This window comes from Ruditapes philippinarum, unplaced genomic scaffold (genome assembly GCF_026571515.1).
Source record: "Ruditapes philippinarum isolate M1 unplaced genomic scaffold, ASM2657151v2 ctg1049_1_1_1_1, whole genome shotgun sequence".
Classification (NCBI taxonomy): domain Eukaryota; kingdom Metazoa; phylum Mollusca; class Bivalvia; order Venerida; family Veneridae; genus Ruditapes; species Ruditapes philippinarum.
The window spans coordinates 274215-298097 of record NW_026864092.1 but is presented as its reverse complement, the minus strand read 5'-3'; the positions used below and the strand labels follow the sequence as shown (position 1 = coordinate 298097).

The following is a 23883-nucleotide window of genomic DNA, read 5'->3' as shown; positions in this document are numbered from 1 at the left end:
AATTAAAAGATATGTTTGTCTGTTTAATAAATATGATGCTCGTTACGGCCGTTTATTGCACATATTAGGCGTTACCTGAGGTATTTTCACATTCCTGATTTTCGGATATACGTAGTATGAAACAAATAAATAAAACAGTCAACAGACATATAGATGTCTATTGGGTCCAAACTAATATTTCCGTTAACCGAATGGCAAACCTAATTGCTAAGCACAGTTTAGACAATTTCCAGATTACTACTTATACATTGGCTGAACGGTTTTGGAATGTTGACAGATTGTCATTTTGCATTACATAACATGAGATGACGGGAAAAAATGATTTATATAATGAAAATTTCAAGGATTATACAATTTGAATACAATGTAAAAATTGTATAAATAGTCGTTTATTAAATTAGATTATCATCAGGGGCAGATGTTTCAGAGTAAATTTTTTTTTCTTGTTAACTAAAAGAAAAACATGATAAAAAAGTTATTTTTAGACAATTTTCTTTGTTTGAGAGGAGACATATTTAAATCAAAGATGAAAGATATATCTGCGGATGTTTTTCAATTCAAAATTTAATACTGTCAAGTATAAATTGAGCCAGTGAAAGGAGCTTAGACAGTCTTTAGTTCTTACTTGAATTTGCCGTCGTGAATAAGCACGACAAACCGAATAACAACATTTATTTTTATGGCGTTTTGTAAATTTTTTAATGATAACGTTTTTTTCTTTTAATTTCACGAACATTGCCTACTTGATGATTACAAATGATGTCTGGAAAAATACGAAACACCAATGAGTCAAATAAAATGATTATGTTTGAATGGGAAGAACATTTTAGTAGTGTATGTGCTATTATAACATAAATCATCATGCATGGAATAAATGGTAAAAAATACAACTTTTCTAGAGTGGAAGTCAATCACATGAGTCACAAAGAAGCTATTGTATAAATAGTCTAAAGCAAAAAGTTCAATGGGAAGAAAATTCTTGAAATATAGGTGATGGATAAGTAATGAGGGTAATGATGCGGAACATTATTTTATTGAAGTGTGAAGAGGAGATTACTGTAAACAAATAAAGATATAGTAAAACGTTTCACTGTATAGTGTAGTAAATTAAAAGAAAATATGGATTTTGACTCCACATCCTTAAACCCAAGTTCATGAAGTTGTACCGTAAATAATTACAAAGACTGTAACTCTGTTTTACTCAATTTCCATATCGTTATCGAACACACATGTTTCTGTATCTGAACTATCCATGTCTAAATCATCGCTTTCACTGTTATATAACTTTATCACATCTTCTGGTTTTCTAATATGGAGAGCTACTAGAACATTTATAAGAGGCGTTGCTACAATTCTACCGTCCCCCATTGTTCCCTCTATCATACACGTAGGATACAATTTATCATCAATGAATTCAAAAACTACAGCTCCTGAGTCACCTTGGACAGCAAATTGTTCAAAATCATGTGAGTGTATTATTGTAATTTGGTTTCGTAACCTTATTCCATTTGTCTCTAAAGTTATACTTGGATTGAAAAACGTGTACTTTCCTTGAGTCACGTTGCTTACACAGCCATATTTAATCAATTTAATTTGATCCTTACCATAGTTTGGCCTATATATACCACTCTGTAGAACTTCTGACAAGTTTCCTGTCAATTCTGAAATCATTTAAAATGACAAAATTGATATATAACACATGTTTTATTTCCTATATGATACATCATAAATCAAATTTACATGCCTTGTTTTATTATGATATAGATTTTAATGATTCGACATAATCACAAATAATTCTTATAAGCATAAAGCCGCGTCTACACCTATTCAAGTTTCTTACATGTCATATTTAGATAAGCTAAATAAATGGCCCTTTCAACATTTTTACAGGCACAAATTTTACTGAAATGTCTCATTAAGATAGCCCAGGATTTATACCTTTGTCTTTGCAATACTATCATGTTTCTGTAAAATATGTGTAAAAAGCCAGAAAATGATGCAATTAGCTAAAACAATGGAGTAAATGAAATGCGTACATTCTTTTAAGAATTGAAAAAAGTGACAAAAATTATTTTGATGCAAATTCTTTATTTGATGAAAGATATTCACTCAAACAGGATCATTTTAAATCCATTTTGACTCTACTTGAAAAAGAGTTCTTTTTTAACAATGTATTTATAATTTATTTTTTTTGCTCTTCTGTGTATCAGCGTACTGTATTGATTTGTTCCTTTGACCAAGACATTGTTAAAATTTAATGAAATTCAAAGGGCATGTACACTGAATCAACAACAAAAAGTAACAAAAAGTCAGAAAATAATAAAAATAACAGCACTATCAAACTTTAGGGCACATGTTTTGTGTCAAACTGGTGTTATCAGTGTCCTGACAGCCAAAAACTTGTAGAAAAATAGAACCTGTTATAATTTTCTTGCAAGCAATTATCTTCATGGATTTCACATAATTTCTCTTTAAAAACCATTCAAGTATGGTGTCTACACTATCCAATACAAGAGAATATGGTATTTGCATTCAAGACTTGGATAGGTGTAGACAGGGCCTTAGTTGCAATTTTGCTAAATCTTTTTGATTGTCATTTATCTCGATTCAACTTTAGTTTATAATTTAATATAAGCTAAGACCTGTTTTCTTAATTTCATTTTGCCTCAACCTTTTTAATGTTGTTATTGTTGCCTTACACATAATATTGAAATGGACATTGTTAGTGTGTTTGTTTTTAAAAAATAAGCTTTTGGATGCAATAATCGAAGCCTTTTAGTCTGTGTTATTGTACTAAATATAAACAACCATTGTGTTAATCAACTTTACAGGACACATACAAACAGAAATTATTTCTAATAGAAATTTAGTTCAAACGCTTTTACCCAGTTCTTCTAATATAGGCGAATATGGTAACTCGAATCCTGTTGAACCCCTATCAACAATTTCTACAAGGGCAGCTTCAACGCCTACTCTATTTACATCTGTCTCCTGGAAGTAAACTGCACGAATAGCACGGCCACATATTTTACGGCTTTCATGCTGAATAGGTTGATATATTTCAACATCTATTCTGCTTTCTGACAGTGATATTAGTTCCTCACTGCTCATAACAACATGTGCGCAGGTAACAAAATATCTCGGTTCAAAAGGGTCTACATGACCAAGTGTGCCAATATTGCCCGATGTACCGGGTTTAGTTAACAATGTTCCAATTTCTAGTCCCATTTTAAGAATGGAATGAAAATCGTTTGGACCACACATTAGAGGTGTAAAAACACATTCACGTACGTCAACGTCATATTCATCTATTTTCCGATCAAATGGATCTTCGTGTAATGGTACGTAACCTTTTACATGAACATATAATACAATACACAAGTTTTCTTCGAAGTGCTTATGCCCCTGTTTAAAATTTCTCGATTTAAACAAACTTGCCGAAACTGTTGTAATATTACTATGTTTAGACAACAAATTGTCAATGTTGTCATCAAGATATTTAACAATCTTTTTTCGTTTTCTTTTAATGTTTTTGTCTCGATACTGTGTTACTCGTGTTTCATGTTCATTTACAGCCCTACTTTCTTGGCTGATTTCAGATGAGGCGCGCACATATGTCTTATACATCTTTATCTTTTCAACATCTATGCTTGTTTCTGATTTTGTCACTATAACAAAAACGACATCATTTTCGGAGTACATGTCAAAAGGAGCATTTTGTACGTATCTATAAGAAGGCCAAACAGATCTTATATTTTCTGGCTGCTGATTTTGTATATAGGTACATACTTTTTTACACATGTCTTTCACTATTTGATGTTTTCTCCCAAACTTAATACAGGCTAATATAACTGACTCTTGGTCTGGTATATTATCGTTTTGCAAGAGTCGTTCAGCGGCTCTTACGTCTAACATTTCAACACATTTGATCCAAGCTGAAATAAGAAAAGAAATTCACATAATTTAATTAGTAACGATTTTGAAAAAAATAATGCCCATTATATGTTCATTTTATCATTTTATAAGAAACAAAATAAGCACAATTTCACTTTCTCAACTTGAATTTTATTTAATTTTGTATTTGCATTCTTGAATGCTAAACCGTTGGTTAATATATTTTTTATAAATACCAATCTTTTATACAGGCTTTAAGGATATAAAATACTGATTATGATTGTATTTACATGTGTTTGTACCATGATGTAATTACATGACATGGATATTTTGATATTGAAATTGGTAATCATTTTATTGTTATTGGTAGTGTTTTCAAGTAGATAACATTTTTGTCAGGTATAAGTATACCGCAGAAATTGGTTCTTTTAGTGATTATGCTTAATACATATTACAATGCAGGGTATACTAAACAAAATGAAACATTTTAAATTTAAACATATTTAGCATATTCACGAATAGTTTTGACCCGTTAATCGAAAGATGAAAACCAGACGCAAGTAAAGAAGATGATTTTAGACGATTTGTGTCTACAAAAGCGCTGCTTAAAACAAAATATACAAACAAAAGGATTCATTCTTATCAATACGAATGCCAACAATTCCCCCACAGCAACAGTGTTAGTGATTACTGTGAGCGATAAGATTTTATTACACTGAATTAACTCAATATTTCAACAAACGATGAACTAAATATTAAATTCTCTAAAGTATCAATAAAGAGAATACCCATCGGGTGTGATTTGTTCATTATTCATTTAAAAAAGATGATTTTTGTTTTGCAACAAACAGTCAGCAAGGTAGATTTTAGGTGCCAAATAATTTCTTATCGATTAAGTAGAATTCGACAATTTCTTTTCGAAGTATCGTTCACCTTATTAATATCATTAATTCATTTGAAGTGTAATGAATAAAAAGCTATTATACCTTTTTGTCATGGCAATGGATTCTGTTTAAAAGAGGCAATTTTCGCTAAAAAGGTCTTTAGAAAAAAAAACTTAAACGCATATATAAGATAAAATTATATTTCACTCTGGAAGTCTACATATAAACATGATGCATTCGGTGTTATGTAGGAATGAAAAATTACAATCTTAAGCTTCCTTTGCATATGTTGAAAAATAATTACAGTTACATGCAATCTGAATTGACAAGTTTCATTTATTCATAGAAATCATGCTAAAAATTAAATCAAATGAAGTAGCATACTTTCTTAAGCAACAGGTACATGTGAATGCCACAGCTCAAATTGACTATTTGAGAAACTTCCGAACGGGCCAGGCTTTAAATGTTGAATGCTAAACGTAACGGAGTCTGTTCATATAGTATTGGCATATGTAATCTACTGATCATGAAAAAAACACATTCTACAAAACGACGATATTTCTTCAAATTTAGATGCTAGGCCATGTTTAAACAGAGAAAAACACGATTTTGGGTCATTTCAAGTATTTTCATCATTTTCTGTTAACTCATTACGCGACATATACGCCTTTTAACGCCTTTTTCACCCCCTTTTTTGATGTGCCCCCTTCTGTTTAGGGGTGTGAAGGGGGGCGGAGTCCCCTTCATCGCCAAGAAAATTTTGGACTTGTGAGAGGCTAAAAGTGACCCTAGATCGATCATAAGTAACGTGTAACCAACGCTGAAAAGCATTTGACTCTATCTCAATCCATTAAGAAGTTGCAGCACTTTGCAATTAATTTTGATGGAAAAAATCAACGCAAAATAGTAATTTGTGGCAATTTTCATCAGTTATTTAAATTGAAACAGAAGGGTGTTAACGATAATATGTTATTATCCCTGTATTACATAATATTACACAATTTGTATTATACACTACCTTTGAATAACTGGATTGGTCAGACGGCAAGTGTCAAACAGATTGACACTCGAACGGTTGTTCATTCAACAGGGACGTTTAAATTCCATGATATTGTTTATCAGTTACGCTTATTAAAATGGCAATTAATGTAACTTTTAAATGTACCGATCAATGTTTATGGATTTTGAGAAGAGAACAATTGTGTGACGTGCATTATTAAAATAACAGCGGATAAAATGTGTGATATATCTCTTCCAAACAACACATCTTAACTTCTCAAGATTTTGAAAAAAATAATGAATTATTCAAAATTTATTTATGTGACTTAATAAAAAACTTAAGATCAAATTCAAGTTTATTTTGTACCATAATGGTTTAATATTAATCGTAAAAAATGTTTCAAAGGTATTCCTTTTTATTTACATCAGATATGCTAAGTGCCTATGTTAAATAATATTTGGCTAGATATCCTGTATAATAAATACATTTATCTAACTCAAACGTTAAGCAGAAAAAAATAATGATACAGATATTGCGGCATAAGTTAGTTTGTCGGGAGAAACGGACGTATAAACTTGTTTGTCTCAAAAATATTCTACATATATACCAAGATGAATGTTTGCTAACTCAGTATTTCTTATAACAGGTTACTTCAATACGAGGGTTGTCCGGAAATTTTATATATTATTTCATTTTTAACTCTACAACAGTACAATTGTTATACAAATTGTGCCAGCAAATACAGTCCAGACTGTCATATATGACTTGCAAGGGGACCGTAAGAAAAAGCTCATATAATACAGGGAGTCCCTTAATACAAAGTCCCTGTCGGAATTCGAACCAAACAATGAGGTGCAAGTGGTTTTAAGTCAATGACCTTAACTAAATATCTCAGACCTTACATAATGATACGAATGTTACGACTTATTCTGTTAATTTTTTTGATTCATAATCACCTTTCTATAATATTTTTGTGTAAAAGAATTGCATGACAATTTCGTTGCTGTATGACAGGCGTTTGGATAAGATACTGAAACTTTAACTGAAATATCCAAAGAAAAAACCGGATAAATATATATTTAATATGTAAAATGTAATAAAATACCATTTGCTTTATCCTTTTGCGTTTTCTTATAATCATCTGACAAATTGCCAGCATTGTTGTCCTTTATTTTTGAGCAGTCTGTATTATCGCTTTTTATATCCCCTCTAGTCAGCGAAAATCCATTCGTAGCATGTCTTACCACGTCTTCATTAAAAAACAAAAGTTTAATTAGTAACTGGACCATCCAACAAGTGTACAGTAACCAGTAACAACTGACTGTGTAGGTATAACAATAAAGTTTTATTTTACGTTCAATAAGTATATATACACATCACAATATTGGGATTTACAAATTCTGAAATTTATAATGCAGACCCAATAGATCATAAACTGTTGTTAGTCCTCGCCTGACAAAACCATAGGAACCGTACCAAATGAACTTTTTTTTAAAAACCCAATTTCTCCTCCTTAGGCTTATTTGAAATGAAAAGAACTATGAATATTTCTAGATAGATTCTAAGCAGCCTGTTATCAATCTTTTTATATCAACAAAAAATATGTGTTTTTTTAAACTTTATGAAAACATTTTGTATTTTTAAAAGCCTTTCGTCTGATCTTTTTGTCAACTTTATTAATTCAACGAAAACCAAATATAACCATTCTCACAATATAAGTCAGTGATGTCAGTAAAGTCCAAATCTCGATTTTAAAATGCAACATGTTCGTGTCATTAAAACAATCCAGGCAAATGCCATACCCGTTATATCGCGATTTTCCTTTGGTACCTCTAAAGAACGTCTTCTGTGTCTTCTTTTTATTTTTTCCCACTTAGATTTGTCATCAGACGCTTCATTTGAGGTATCATACTCTTCTCTGTATGTCGTTGTTTTCTTCTTATTTCTGATGTCTTCAGCAAATAACAAAATCATGTTTAAATAATATATCAGCAACATAGTATTTAATTTATTAAATGAGATAAAAGTAAAACGTAAACATAACTTATCGCCCTTTTTTATATTGTTACGGTTTTGTAATCAATCATTACAGTTTTTTTTACAAAGATATCTTTTGAAATTGTATTGACATTGCTAATTGATGAATAGTTCGCTGTTTTATCATGTTCATATAAAAGGAATGATACACAGAAGTGACAAGCGCCATAAAATTCATATCAATTAAGTATATTACAAAAACTTCGTTAACGGAATGTGATGGAGGAATTCAATGTTAAGTAAATGGAAATTATTTGTAACAAGTTAACGGATCTATATAAGACAGAAAATAGAAAAGAAACGCTATTTGCTTAATTATGATCTGATGTCTGCCTTTCTTTTAGAATGGCTTTTACAATTGTCTTTTACATTTCTAGCAGTTGATGAATATACGTCGCGAAGGGCGAAAAGTTTCTTATTGCTACGGATGTAACATTGGTACATCTAGTTTATTAACCGGAATAAAAGTGTGAGACGCTTAAAGGTAAAACACCAAATTTCCCACACTGGTGTTATCTAAACAAGATAATAATTAAAAGAAGTACGTTTCTTTCTTATTGGACCTATTTCCGGGAATGAACTGGGAATAACAAGAGAACGTTTGCTGATCCAGTGTACCTACGCATTGATATTTGGTTACGTTTGGAATGGGTACAATCACGTATGCAGGCAATCAGTCAACCGACGTCAGAAATGCATTACATCGCATGGGCGCTATTACTTGAACTTGACATTCATATGATATTGCAGAGTGCCCTGCAACTATGTATATATATTGTATGTATAAAAATTTTAATGCAAACGTTGATCACTGCTTAGTAATGTTTCGATAGTGTGTTTATTAGATATGTATTTACCGTCAAGACTGCATGAGCGACCCCCTAATTTTAACCACTCTCTGACTTATCCGACCTTGTTCCAGTCTTCCAAGAAAAAACTTTCCAGTTCCCTATATAAATGGACAGAATCGTCTGACAAAGGACCCTAATTGTCTAAATTTTCTGGTCTATAATTATATAGATGCCTGATTTAAATGTGTTTCACACCTTTCAATGTCCGTTTATTAGAAAAAAATAAAACAGATGATCAAAAAGCCAATTAATATCCGGTGCTAAGTACTCCCAAACATATATACACACCTCTGCCTCAATTACAGTAAGTTTCACTTATAGCGAACGCAGTTATAGTGAACTTCCGGTTATCAGGAACGATTTTTGGCCCGAAATTTGCCATTCTTTATTTAATATAAAATATACGGTTATAGCAAACATGGTTATAAGGAATTAGCGCTTATAAGAAACACATTTCGTAGTTCCAAATTAATTAAAAGTGCAGAGAATTACACTTTTATAACTCCAAAATATCAGCTATCCGTAAATAGATCCCGCATTTTCAACTTTCGTTTTCATTGGCACGCCGAATGTACTGTTTATTGTTGTATGTATTTCACTACAGCTGTGAAAATGAATTTGTGTATGTAATAGTTTCAATTTAGGATATTTTTAGCTTGAGTTCTTGTCACCAAGACGAAACGGTTATAACTTTTACTCTATTATCTCTTTTCTTTCATATTTTTGTTTGAGTAAAATTATTTTGATCATTAATAATCGGTTTTCAACATATTCACGCATGCTATTCCTTGCTAATTCACTGAAAACTACAAAGAACGCTTGGTTGAAATGAAAAAAAAAAAATCTTAATCTTTCATAAGTAAAGGTCACTCTTAAATTACAATAGAAAATATTCAATATATAAGGAAGGAAAAATCAAAAAAAAATCTTGCATTGTTTATTCTTAACGAAAAACACTGAGTTTACAAACGAAATATGATATTATAATTGAGAATGGGAGTAAAACTAAAATTGAAATAGTAAGGATTTTCAAATTCCAAAACGTACGCTCTCGGTTATTGTGTCTAAAAAGAAATAAATGACCTTTTTTTCTTAAGGCAAACAACCAGTTCTTAATGTGTAAATCTGTTTGCTATAAAAACTCCTGATTCAAAGAACTAATTCGCTATATGTTAATAAAGAACTCCTGATATAAGGAACATATTTTGAATGTCCCAATGTGTTTGTTATAATCGGAGTTTACTGTACAGGTTTACATGTATAAAGATTACAAGGGAAAAATGGTGCTGTGACGTCTTCTCGCTATTGCCAAATATGGTGATCTTGATGCGTTCAATGTGTGTAAACAAACGTTTCTTGATCAATGTATAATATATATATTGGTGTATTACAAATTTCAATGTGAAAGGAAAAACACTTTGGATACATTGAAAATATTATAATATCAACAACAAATCATACTTTCATCTATTTTTTCATAATCTTTTACCAACAAACTCTGTTGCCATTCAAATAATTACCGGTTTAGCAAATGTCTTAAAAATAAAACAATATCGTTGAGTAATGATCTAAGTTCTCTGTTTCTGTCAATCTGTACATTATGTAATAGTTTGGTATTATTTAGAACAATTATAAGAAATTGTCTTAAAAGAGACACTACCGTTAAATCTTGTTTCTTGCTTGTTTGTTCTGAAGAATATATTTTGTTTCATTTTTTAACAATGTCTCTTTTAGAAATGTTATCACATAATATATTAAAGGGATCTTATTCTTCTCTGTATCTCGTGATGCCCCTTTCAACATTTATACTCGACAATTGAAATATTATGTTAAAAAGAGATAATAACAAAATAGCTTATCCTTATCCTTATAGACGTGTTTCGACGGATTTTTGTCCCCCTTTTTTGAGGCCTCAAACAGCGAAAAAATGCCCTATTTAGGCCACAGAACTGTTTTTCGTTTGAGGAATGTTGATAAAAAAGTGACCACTTTTCCGGCGCCGACCCAATCCAATTGTTACATCAGAGGGTTGTCAGAAAGGGGATGTGCCCCCTTCTGTTTGGGGGGTGTTAAAGGGGGCGGTAGTCCCCCTCATCGCCAAGAAAATTTTGGACATGGAACAGGCTAAACATGGCCTCAGGTCGATCTAAGGATAACTATTAGCCGACGTTGAAAAGCCTTTTACTCTATCTCAATTCATTGAGAAGTTGCAGCACTTTGAAATCAGTTTCGATTGAAAGAAACAATGCAAAATAGTGATTTTTAGCAATTGTGAAACGTTTCCCCGTTGCCATGGTAACAGAAAATTTACGATTGAGCATGCTGTTACAGAGGCTATGGTCTAGTCAACATTTGTGCCAAGTTTCAACAGTATTGCAGCATTTTTCATAGTTTGAACTTTTCTTTTGAGACTTTTCAATGAAAGCGGCTATTTTTCGCAATATGATCATGGGGTAAAAGGTCAATTTAAAAAATAAAACATGACAAAAAACAACAATGTTTCACCAAAATTAGGTGTAATGTCACGTGTTAACCTGAAAAAAACTAGTTTTTGGGTTTTTCATCATTTCTTGTTAAGTTTGATGTATAAAATACAAAAAGAAATATAAAAATTTAAAGCACTTATCGCACACAGAAAAAAATCAACCGAATCTTCCGATATGGTGTACATTTTTATAATTCACCACGACAGTTTTCTACAATATGTTAATGTTCTAGGCATCTGCATTGATGATGTGTGTTTTCATTCAGCTGTCATGACATATCTTATATATTCTGAATCATGCATAAGTATATCAATTTCAATCTTGTTGTTAATATAATTGTTATTTTCTACATACAGGTATTATTTGGCTAGGCAACTATCAGTAGAAAATGTGATCAGAAGCATAAATAACAACATAATTACACGGAAATTGCAAAATCAGTTTGATTAAGTCTTACATAAGGTATAATGAACAAGTAAGTAATCCTCTACGCCCGCTTGAGTGGTACTTAATTTTCAACATTTAACAATGTAACACTGAGAATTTGAAACAAAAGTAAAAACATGATGAAACAATAATACACTACAAGCCATTTTAACTTACAGTTTGATGTATGAGGTGTGATCCAGATTTGCTTTTGAATCGAATACTGTTCATTTCATCGTTATTTTACACATGTGTATAGTTCAATGACCAATATAATATTTACTATTAAAACACTATTTATGGTAATGTCAAAAAATGTTTTAGGACGACTAAATTAATCATGGTAGCGCCAAAGCGATGCAGCTCATAGATTGCAATAAAGTCCAAAATGCAAAGCTTAAATTTTGTAAAAAAACTTTTATGCAATTTGTTTTCATTTAAACGTTCGATTGTTGTGAAATCAAATTTAAAAGGTTTGTAGTTAAATGCATATTTATTCGAACAACGTCGTCGCAAAGACGTTAGTAAAATGGAACCGTCACAAACATTTGTCAATAATTCGTAAAATCTTCTTCAAAGCATTCAATATGATAAAAGTAATCCCACACAAGTATCTGGTTTGGAAAAATGTCACAGGCGTTTAACAGACCGCTGGGTCACTCTTGAAAATGATACAGGTCGTTGTCCTGATATAAGAATATTACGCTTGATATAAAAAAATTCCGCTGCTGAGGCGTTTGATACAAATTGCTATTGTGTGCTGCCTGGACGGACAAACTTTAAATGGGTTTACTTTGAAAACAAACTTCAAACTAAATGATAATTTTCGATAATGAAATTATTTCACCGAAATGAAAAATAATAATTACCTACTAAATAAATTAAGCTTCAGAAAAAGTAAATTAGTTTCCGTGCAGTAATTGTAAATGTCCACCAAAATCTAGTAAATGATATAAGAAATTGAAAAACATTAAATGCCTTTATTGTATGCGTATAATTTCCGAAATTACAACACTTAAACAACAGAACAAAAGACAAAATTATATGTTTTAGGCACACTTATTAAGGACACATCCGAAACATTTTAATGATAGGAGTTCTAAGGATATCAGAATACAATTGTTTACTAAATGCGTGCCATTGCGAATGACCATTTATTGCAGTCAAACGCAAAACTTTTAAACTTTTAGTGTGTTTTGCCAACAAATCCAATGACGCTTAGGGAACATAGTTTTTACGCCACTTGTCATGGAATAGCAAGAAAGTGTCACATTGGATGTTCCATTAAGACCGTCGTTTGGACAAATCTGTGGATGTTTCTAAATTCAAATGTTTATCCTTGTTATATTTCAATGGGAACTCGGCTTAGGTCTGTTCTAGGGTGTGTGGACGGTAGTTTGCACATGACTAATGGTTAGTCATGTGCAAACTGCCGTCCATGTAGTGGTTCAATCACACTTAATCAGCAACATTTTCAATTTTGCCGTTTTGGACTTTCTTAAGGTATATTTATATTTTCGTTTAAGGCACAATGTACACACTGTGTCGCATGCGCATTTCTTTGTTTGCTTAGAAATATATTTGCTAATCTTAAAGTGCTTTGTTGTTATAATTTGCGTGTAGCGGGGATATATTATGTATGAATATCAGGATTATTTTTGTTTATCTCATTGAAGGTACGTCTAAATCTGTCAAGTGTGGATAGTCCCTTGTGTTCTACATAAAATATATGGAAAGGACAGAAAATTAAACAGGAAATAATTACTTAGTTTTAACATCTTATTTCAATATTTTACATCTATTACATTTTATATGACTGTATATAATTGTTACCTTGAAAGAGATTAGAATTAAAGAAAACATAGTTTCTCTCTCTAAATAACTACTTGCTTTATCTTTCTAGTATTTCATACGATCAAACGTATGACCAGATGTGATATCTTTTGTTTTGGTATCGCGTTAATGATTTTTTTTCTGATATTTCTACCAATGTAGGAGATTTTATATCTGCAGCATCCCTTTCTTTTCTATTCAAGAATATTTATTTATAGGCATGATATCGTGTATATCTAGCTGATATTTCTATTTACTAAGACTTCGTGCGTATATTAACATTTGACTTAAATTTGTAGTGACGTTAACTTTTCCGAAGAAGTGGGGCAGTCTTTTTTAAATGTAGGTAGACTTTATATTTTATCCAGACGACAACAGCTACAACATCAAGAACAGAAGAAGGCAAAATTAAAAGTCTTTCCGACTGGTAGAGACTTAACCTGTTAATGGAGTGTAGTGGTAACTCCAGGCTACTTTTCATATCCTTTCACGTTTTAAGCAGAATGAAACATTATTTTATGAAGTGGTAAAACTTTGAATTAGGAAACATCAGCATCATGTGTTCAAGATTCACAATCGTGATTCTAGATTTTGTTTCAATCTACAATATTTCGGTACCTTTTTAAACAAATGAAAAATGTGTTCTTTAAATATAAATAACAATACCGCTGGTGTCACATTTCCGGTCCTCTTTTGCCATCTTTGAAAAATGTCTTGTGTTTCTTCGTTTTATCTTGTCTCTATTAGGTATGCTATCAGAAGATTCATTGGAAAAGTCATGTTCTCCTCCGTATGTTATTGTTTTGTTTTCATCATCTATATCTTCAGCAAATAGAAATATAAGGTTACAAGTAAAATTAGCAACATTACATATTTTATGTACATGAAATTAAAGTTAAGGTAATAGCAATTATGCTCAAAGTAAAAGTTATTAAACCAACTAAGGATATTACACATTATTGAAATCATAGTTCATTTTTGAAACTTTTTAATCGAAAGATGAATAATCATTGACCACTTATTTGTTTTCACCTGACATTATGTGTCCTTTACACAAATTCAATATTTGTATCTAAAATGAGAGACGGCCATTGAAAACACCATGCGGTAGCATAGAGCTATTGTTTAATTATGACAAAATGACAAAATTTGACAAAATGACGGACTAAGATAAACATTTCTTTTTACTAGGTATAATAATACAAAACGATACGATAAACATTTAAATTCAATTCAGGGAAAACAAGAAACAGATGCTTTTCGGATAGGTTTTGACTGAGATGAGTATATCACTTGTAGTTTCAGATTTGTGTCCCGGACAATGTTCAAAATGTAAATATGAACAAATGGCAATAACTTCAAAATTAGGCAAGCAGAGCTTATGGTTTCATGTTTATGGGGTGGTGAGTGGTAACTGCAGGCTACTTTTCATACCCATTCACGCTTTTAGCAGAATAAACAATTATTTTATGAAGTGGTAAACTTTGAATTAGGAAACATTCAGCATCATCTGTTTCAAAATCACATTCGTGATTCTAGATTTTGTTTCAGTCTACAATATTTCGGTACTTTTTTAAACCAAATTGAAAAATGTGTTATGTAAATAAAAATAACCAATACGTTTGGTATTACATTTGTCCGCTCTTTTGGCATTTTTGAAGAATGTCTTGTGTTCTTCGTGTTATCTTGTCTCTCTTAGATATGCTATCAGAAGATTCATTCGGAGAAGTCATTATTCTCCTCCGTATGTCATTGGTTTTGTTTCATCGTCGATATCTTCAACAAATAGAGAAATTTTTGGTTACAAGTAAAATTTTCAGACAACATTACATTTAGTATGTACATGAAATTAATTAGGTAATAAGCAATTGTGCTCAAAGTCTAAAGTCATTGTTAACCAACTAAGGATATAAAACATTTATTGAAATCATTCGAAAAGTATGAAAATAATTCATTGACCACTTATTTGTTTACACCTGACAGTAATGTGATCCTTTACACACAGTTCAATGATTTGTAGCTGTAAAATGAGAGACGGCCATTGAAAACACCATGCGGTAGCATAGAGCTATTGTTTAAATTTAATGCGAACATTATTGAATAATGGCATTCTAAAGGTAAAACAAATACCTTAACTTAATAAAACATTTTTTATTTCATCGTTTACATATTGAATATTTTTTCTTGCAAGCTGACTTATAAAAATTATAATAGAATATGAAGGAATAATCAAATACCAATCAATTTGAAGCCCTGTATACTTTCAGATATCAAAATCAGAATGTTCTATTTTTTTATTATTTAATACCTTTTGCATGCTGGCATATCAAAATTGAAATAGATGCAGAAGCTATAAGTGGTATATGAATATATTAAAGAACGCATTCTTGTATACATTTTCAGATATAATGTTTGCAGCATAGAAGGTAAAATGAATTTGAACAACAATTAGAAAAGTCAAGCAAACAATCACTTCTATGAAAGATTTTAGGTAAGAAAAATTCATTCAACTTTGAAAACTTGATAAAAGTGTAAGACAGGAATGGAAAAAAACAATGTAAAAAAGAACAACAATCAATTTAATGCATATGACGTTATAATTGTATTAATATTTGCTGATGTAGACTTCACAACCCCTCAGATATTTTCACTAAATATGTATATTAATGCATTTCTAATTAGAAAATAATGTCATCTAAATGTACTCTTACTATTTTGTACATATACAAATGTATGTACTAATAATAGCTGCAATTGTCATATCGGCTATAGTTACATATCATCATCATATTTTTACTGAGGACAATTTTGTCTAAGAAACAAAAAATTATATGATAGACGGAAGTATAAATACAGCCTCATAATATTTTTGTTTCGAAATTTCATAAATATAATTGTATGCACCCAATACGTCAAGTGTGTGTCGGAATAATGCAATGACATGAAACGGGAACTGTTTGTTATATACAAACTACATCATGGTTTTCTTTCTATTCTTATGTAAGTATTTAAAATAACTCGATCACTTAAAAGAATACGAAAGAAACAACCAGCCAGTTTAACGTTTTGTTTAGCAATAGTCATAGCTTGTCTTGTTTGTTTTGTCTGCTTACAAATTATAAAAAGACAGAAATACATTTATCAAAGTTACCCTTTTCTTTATCTTTCCATTTCTTTTTTGTATCTGTCAAATGGTCGGATGTTTTGTCCTTCGTATGGACTGTATCATTTTCTTCCAAATTTCTATCAGTTTGCAAACTTTCATTTTTAGCATGTCTTCTCGTGTCTATAAAACAATTAAAAAGTTCTGCTTGATATTAATTACATATCTAGCAGAAAACAGTTACTTAAATATAGTTCGCATATCAACTCTCTGTTTTATATAATAACTTTAATTGGAAGTGCACTTACGGTCACGTGATGTATATAGCGATAAAATCAATTTTGTTATTTTAGGTGCTATCTGATATTGTTTTTAAGAATCAAAGTAAGAATGTTTCACATTAGAGACAACATGCTAGTCTTCAATTTGACAAAATGACAGACTAAGATAAACATTTCTTTTTACTAGGTATAATAATACAAAACGATACGATAAACATTTAAATTCAATTCAGGGAAAACAAGAAACAGATGCTTTTCGGATAGGTTTTGACTGAGATGAGTATATCACTTGTAGTTTCAGATTTGTGTCCCGGACTATGTTCAAAATGTAAATATGAACAAATGGCAATAACTTCAAAATTAGGCAAGGCAGAGTTATGGTTCATGTTTATGGATGGTAGTGGTAACTGCAGGCTATTTTTCATACCCATTCACGCTTTTAGCAGAATAAACAATTATTTTATGAAGTGGTAAAACTTTGAATTAGGAAACATCAGCATCATGTGTTCAAAATTCACATTCGTGATTCTAGATTTTGTTTCAGTCTACAATATTTCGGTACCTTTTTAAACAAATGAAAAATGTGTTATGTAAATAAAAATAACAATACCGCTGGTATTACATTTGTCCTCTTTTGGCATTTTTGAAGAATGTCTTGTGTTCCTTCGTGTTATCTTGTCTCTCTTAGATATGCTATCAGAAGATTCATCGGAGAAGTCATATTCTCCTCCGTATGTCATTGTTTTGTTTTCATCGTCGATATCTTCAACAAATAGAAATATTTGGTTACAAGTAAAATTAGCAACATTACATTTTGTATGTACATGAAATTAAAGTTAAGGTAATAAGCAATTGTGCTCAAAGTTAAAGTCATTAAACCAACTAAGGATATAAAACATTATTGAAATCATTCGAAAGATGAATAATCATTGACCACTTATTTGTTTTCACCTGACAGTATGTGTCCTTTACACACATTCAATATTTGTAGCTAAAATGAGAGACGGCCATTGAAAACACCATGTGGTAGCATAGAGCTATTGTTTAATTATGCGAACATATTGAATAATGCATCTAAGGTAAAAAAAATACCTTTAATTTAATAAAACATCTTTTTTATTTCATCGTTACATATAATATTTTTCTGCAAGCTGACTTATAAAAATTATAAAAGATATGAAGGAATAATAAATACCAATCAATTTGAAGGCCCTGTATACTTTCAGATATCAAAATCAGAATGTTCTATTTTTATTATTATTTATATACCTTTTGCATGCTGGCATATCAAAATTGAAATAGATGCAGAAGCTATAAGTGGTATATGAATATATTAAAGAACGCATTCTTGTATACATTTTCAGATATAATGTTTGCAGCATTTAAGGTATATGAAATTGAACAATAATTAGAAAAGTCAAGCAAACAATCACTTCTATGAAAGATTTTAGCTAAGAAGAACTCATTCAACTTTGAAAACTTAATATAAGTGTAAGAAAGGAATGGAAAAAACAATGTAAAAAACAACAACAATCAATTTAATGCATACGACGTTATAATTGTATTCATATTTGCTGATGTAGGCTTCACAACCCCTTAGATATTTTCACTTAATATGTATATCAATGCATTTCTAATTAGAAAATAATGTCATCTAAATATACTCTTACACTTTTGTACATATACAAATTGTATGTACTTATAATAGCTGCAATTGCCATATCGGCTATAGTTAAATATCATCATCATATTTTTACCGAGGACAATTTTGTCTAAGAAACAAACATTTTATATGATAGACGGAAGTATAAATACAGCCTCATAATATTTTTGTTTGAAATTTCATAAATATAATTGTATGCACCCAATACGTCAAGTGTGTGTCGGAATAATGCAAGGAAATAAAACGGGAACTGTTTGGTATATACAAGCTTTATCATGGTTTTCTTTCTATTCTTATGTAAGTATTTAAAATAACTCGATCTATTAAAAGAATAAGAAAGAAACAACCAGTCTGTTTAAAGTTTTGTTTAGCAATGATTATAGCTTGTTTTATTTGTTTTAGTCTGCTAACAAATTTTAAAAAGACAGAAATACATTTATTAGAGTTACCCTTTTCTTTATCTTTCCATTTCTTTTTTGTATCTGTCAAATGGTCGGATGTTTTGTCCTTCGTATAGACTGTATTATTTTCTTCCAAATTTCTATCAGTTTGCAAACTTTCATTTTTAGCATGTCTTCTCGTGTCTATTAAACAATTAAAAAGTTCTGCTTGATCTAGCAGAAATCAGTTACTTAAATACAGTTCGCATATCAACTCTCTGTTTTAATTAATAACTTTAATTGGAAGTGCACTTACGGTCACGTGATGTATATAGCGATAAAATCAATTTTGTTATTTTAGGCGCTATCTGATATTGTTTTTAAGAATCAAAGTAAGAATGTTTCACACTAGAGACAACATGCTAGTCTGCAATTTGACAAAATGACAGACTTTTTACTAGGTAGAATAATACAAAACAATACGATAAACATTTAAATTCAATTTAGGGAAAACAAGAAACAGATGCTTTTCGGATAGGTTTTGACTGAGACAAGTATATCACTTGTAGTTTCAGATTTATGTCCCGGACAATGTTCAAAATGTAAATATGAACAAATGGCAATAACTTCAAAATTAGGCAAGGCAGAGTAATGGTTCATGTTTATGGATGGTAGTGGTAACTCCAGGCTACTTTTCATACCCATTCACGCTTTTAGCAGAATAAACAATTATTTTATGAAGTGGTAAAACTTTGAATTAGGAAACATCAGCATCATGTGTTCAAAATTCACAATCGTGATTCTAGATTTTGTTTCAGTCTACAATATTTCGGTACCTTTTTAAACAAATGAAATATGTGTTATGTAAATAAAAATAACAATACCGCTGGTATCACATTTGTCCGCTTTTGGCATCTTTGAAGAATGTCTTGTGTTTCTTCGTGTTATCTTGTCTCTCTTAGATATGCTATCAGAAGATTCATCGGAGAAGTCATATTCTCCTCCGTATGTCATTGTTTTGTTTTCATCATCGATATCTTCAACAAATAGAAATATTTGGTTACAAGTAAAATTAGCAACATAACATATTTTATGTACAACATTACATATTTTATGTACATGAAATTAAAGTTAAGATAATAAGTAATTGTGCTCAAAGTATAAGTCATTAAACCAACTAAGGATATAAAACATTATTGAAATCATAGTTCATTTTTGAAGCTTCTTATTCGAAAGATGAATAATCATTGACCACTTATTTGTTTTCACCTGACATTATGTGTCCTTTACACAAATTCAATATTTGTATCTAAAATAAAGGAAGGTCATTTAAAACATCATGCGGTAGCAAAGAGCTATTGTTTAATTATGCGAACATATTGTTTTATATTTCTGTTAAATATTTTTAGTTTCATAATTACATATAGTTTTTTCGGCAAGCTGACTTATAAAAAATAAAGATTATATATGAAGGAATAATAAATACCAATCAATCTAAATGCCCTGTATACATTAAATACCAAAAACAGAATGTTCTATTTTTATTATTATTTATAAACCTTTTTGTATGCTGGCATATTAAAATTTATATATAGAAATATAAATGAATATATGAATATTAAAGAATACATTATTGTATACATTTTCAGATATCATGTTTGCGGCAGTTGAGGTAAAATGAATTATAACAATAATTAGAAAAGTCACGCATTAATTTCTTCTATGCAAGATTTTAGCTGAGAAAAACTCATTCCACGTTGTAAATTAGATATAATTGTTATGATAGAATAAAAAAAACACACAAAAACAACAATCAATCAATTTAATGCATACGACGTTATAATTGTATTTATATTTGCTGATGTAGGCTTCAAACCCCCTTTGATATATTTTCACAAAATATATATAATATTATTTTCTATTTTTATCAATGCATTTTTAATTAGAGTATTTTGCATCTTAACGTACTTTTTCACTTTTGTGCATATACTTATAAAAGCAGCAATTGCTAAATCGGTTCAAGTTAAATATAAGCAGCATATTTCTACTGAGGACATTTTTTTCTCAGAAACAAGAACTTAATATGATAGACGGAAGTGAAAAAACAGCGTCATATTATTTTTCTTTCGAAATTTCATAAATGTAACTGAATGAACACAATACGTCAAGTATGTCTCGGAATAATGCAATGTAATGAAACAGGAGCTGTCTGTTATATTCAAGCTTCATAATGGTTTTCCTTTTATTCCGATGTAAGAATTTAGAAGAACTCGATCACATTAACGAATAAGAAAGAAACAACCAGACAGTTAAACGTTTTGTTTACCAATAATTAGAACTTGTTTTAGTTGTCTTATGCTGCTTACAAATTATAAGACAAAAAACATCAATTGAAGTACCATTTTCTTTATCTTTCCATTTGTTTTGAGTGTCTGTCGAATGACCGGATGTTTTGTCCTTTGTTTTCGTATTGACTCTATAATTTTCATTCAAATCAGTTTGCAAAATTTCGTTTTTAGCATGTCTTCTCGTGTCTATAAAACAATATAAAAGTTCTGCTTTAAATCGATTTTATAGTATATATCCAGCGGAAAACAGTAACTTGAATACAGTTTCAAATTAAAGATTCGCTTTATATAATAATTTTAATTGGAAGTAGACTTACTGTCACGTGATGCATATAGCGATAAATTTAATTTTGTTATTTTAGGCGTTATCCTCTATTGTTTTTTTTTTCAGAATCAAAGTTAGAATGTCTCCCATTAAAGACAACATAGTCTGAAATTTGACACATTAATAAATTAAGATACACATTTCTTTTGTACTAGATAGAATAATTCAATACAATACGGTAAACCATTTTAATTCAATTCAGGCAAAACAAAAACCGGTTAAACCGGGTGTTGCTCCTCGGATAGGATTTTGACACAGAGAAGTATCTCTTGTTGTTTCAGTGTTATGTCCCGGACAAATTTCAATTTGCAATAATTCCAAACTTAGGCAAGACAGTGTTTATTTACTGTTCTGTGCACTGCTGATCTATATCTATAAAGTATCTTGTTCATATCTCTTATAGTGTCAGAGTTATGTTCCGGACTGTGTTCAAAATGTAAATATAAACAAAGGGCAATAATTTCAAAATTATGCAAGGCAGAGGTTTGGCTCATGTGCAATACAACCTTGTTGTGTCTTGTTGATATTTTTTATACTTTCAGACTAGTGTCCTAGACAATGTTCGAAGTGTAAAAATGGACAAAAGGCAATAACTCCAAAATCAGGCAAGGCACGGTTACGGTTCTTTTACCCTGCACTTCTACTTAATGAGATATATCTACCTACAACGTGTCACACAGTGAGAAAATTGTGAAGCCTGACCGGAACTCGAACCTGGGTCTCTCGGAATACCGTACCGCGGATCTACCGACTGAACTATCCGGCCGCTCAAACATTTTCATCTCTAAATAGAGAACAGTTCTGAACCGTGCTACTAGTTTATTAAAATTCGTCCTGGAATTTAAACTCTGAGCTATATTCTGTCACTGCCCCTCGTTGCGCGCCAAATGTTACGTGTTTAGAAAAATGTGAAGCCTGACCGGGACTCAAGTCCGGGACCCTCGGAATTACGTACCGCGGATCTACCGACTGAGCTATCCGGCCGATTACACATCTTCTCCTCTACAAAGAGAATTGTTCTGAACCGTGACATACTCCTCTGCTACTAGTTTATTGAAATCCATCAACAAACTTTATTCACAGAGTTACACAGCAATGTGAATTAAACTCTGAGCTATATTCTGTCACGGCCAAACTTTGGGCGCCAAATGTCACGTGGTGTGAGGAATATGCAGCCTGACCGGGACTCGAACCCGGGGCCCTCGGAATATCGTACCGCGGCTTTACCGGCAGAGCTATCCGGCCGCTTACACATCTTTTCCCCTAAAAAGTGAATATTTCTGTACCTTGACAAAAGTTCAAAGTGTAAAAATGAACAAAAGAGCAATAACTTAAAAATTAGGTAAGGTAAAATTATGTTTCTTTTGCACTACACTTTTACCTAATCAGGTCTGTCCACTTACAAAGCTTTATGTTGTGATCTCTTATAATTTTAGAGTTTTGTCCAGGACAAAGTTCAAAATGTAAAATGAACAAATGGCAGTAACTCTAAAATTAGGCAAGCAGGAGTCACGTTGTTGAGCATTGCACAGCTATCTAATGAGCTATGTGTACCTACAAAGTTTCATGTTTATACCTCATGTTGTAACAGAGTTCTGTCCAGGACAAGATTAGCGGACGGACGGACGACCGGACGGACGAACAAAGCAGCGACTATATTGAACATGAAAATGCCGAAAATGCATCTTAATGCAAACGTTTCCTGATCAATATATAATATTTATTAAAATATACTTCAACTGTTATTGTTAAAAAAGAACTTAAAATTTAGATTATGCGTTTTATTTAGAGAAACAAATCTTTAATATAATTTTCCAACTGATGTTACATGATTTAATGTCAATTTTCAACATTCCGTCTGTATTCAATTAACAACCAGTAAAGCAACTGATCTGAAAATATGACAATTCATAAATTTAACGGTAACGTTGAAATCTGAGTTTTCTTTTTCTTCAATCGAGGACATTACCATTGAAGGAAAATGTGAAATAAATGTTCTTAAAATATAATAATACCAGTAAAGTCACAATTTCGGTTCTCACTTGGATCCTTTGAAGAGCGGCTTCTATTCCTTTGGTGCATCTTGTCCCTATTTGATATCTTATCAGGCAATTCATCGGAAAAATCATATTCTCCCCTGTATGTCGTTGTTTTCTTTTCATCTATGTCTTTGAAAAATAGTAATATCTCGTTTACAATTAATATCAGCAATATTATAAAAGCTTTTTAAATAAGATGAAAGTAAATGTACAAAACAGTAATCACCAAAAGTAAAATTCAGCTACAAGTTGAGGCTTTAATTACTACAATTAACGGTATCAGCATATGAAACTGATTTAAAAGCATAGTTATATGAAAAACATAATAAACAG

The 23883-nt window shown here is 31.0% G+C and overlaps 1 protein-coding gene across 1 annotated transcript; it reads right to left on the bottom strand.

Annotated features, from left to right (window-relative positions):
* Window positions 1-1197: 1197 nt before the first annotated feature.
* LOC132724411 (uncharacterized) lies at window positions 1198-21366 on the bottom strand. Its single transcript, XM_060709273.1, has 10 exons — window positions 21238-21366; window positions 19723-19875; window positions 18908-19042; window positions 17406-17558; window positions 16563-16697; window positions 14078-14233; window positions 7581-7730; window positions 6884-7027; window positions 2886-3935; window positions 1198-1661 (listed from the first exon to the last, which is right to left on the bottom strand). Exons 2-10 carry the CDS (start codon window positions 19850-19852, stop codon window positions 1198-1200), a joined length of 2517 nt encoding a protein of 838 aa, XP_060565256.1. The 5' UTR covers window positions 19853-19875; window positions 21238-21366.
* Between the last annotated feature and the right edge of the window lie 2517 nt (window positions 21367-23883).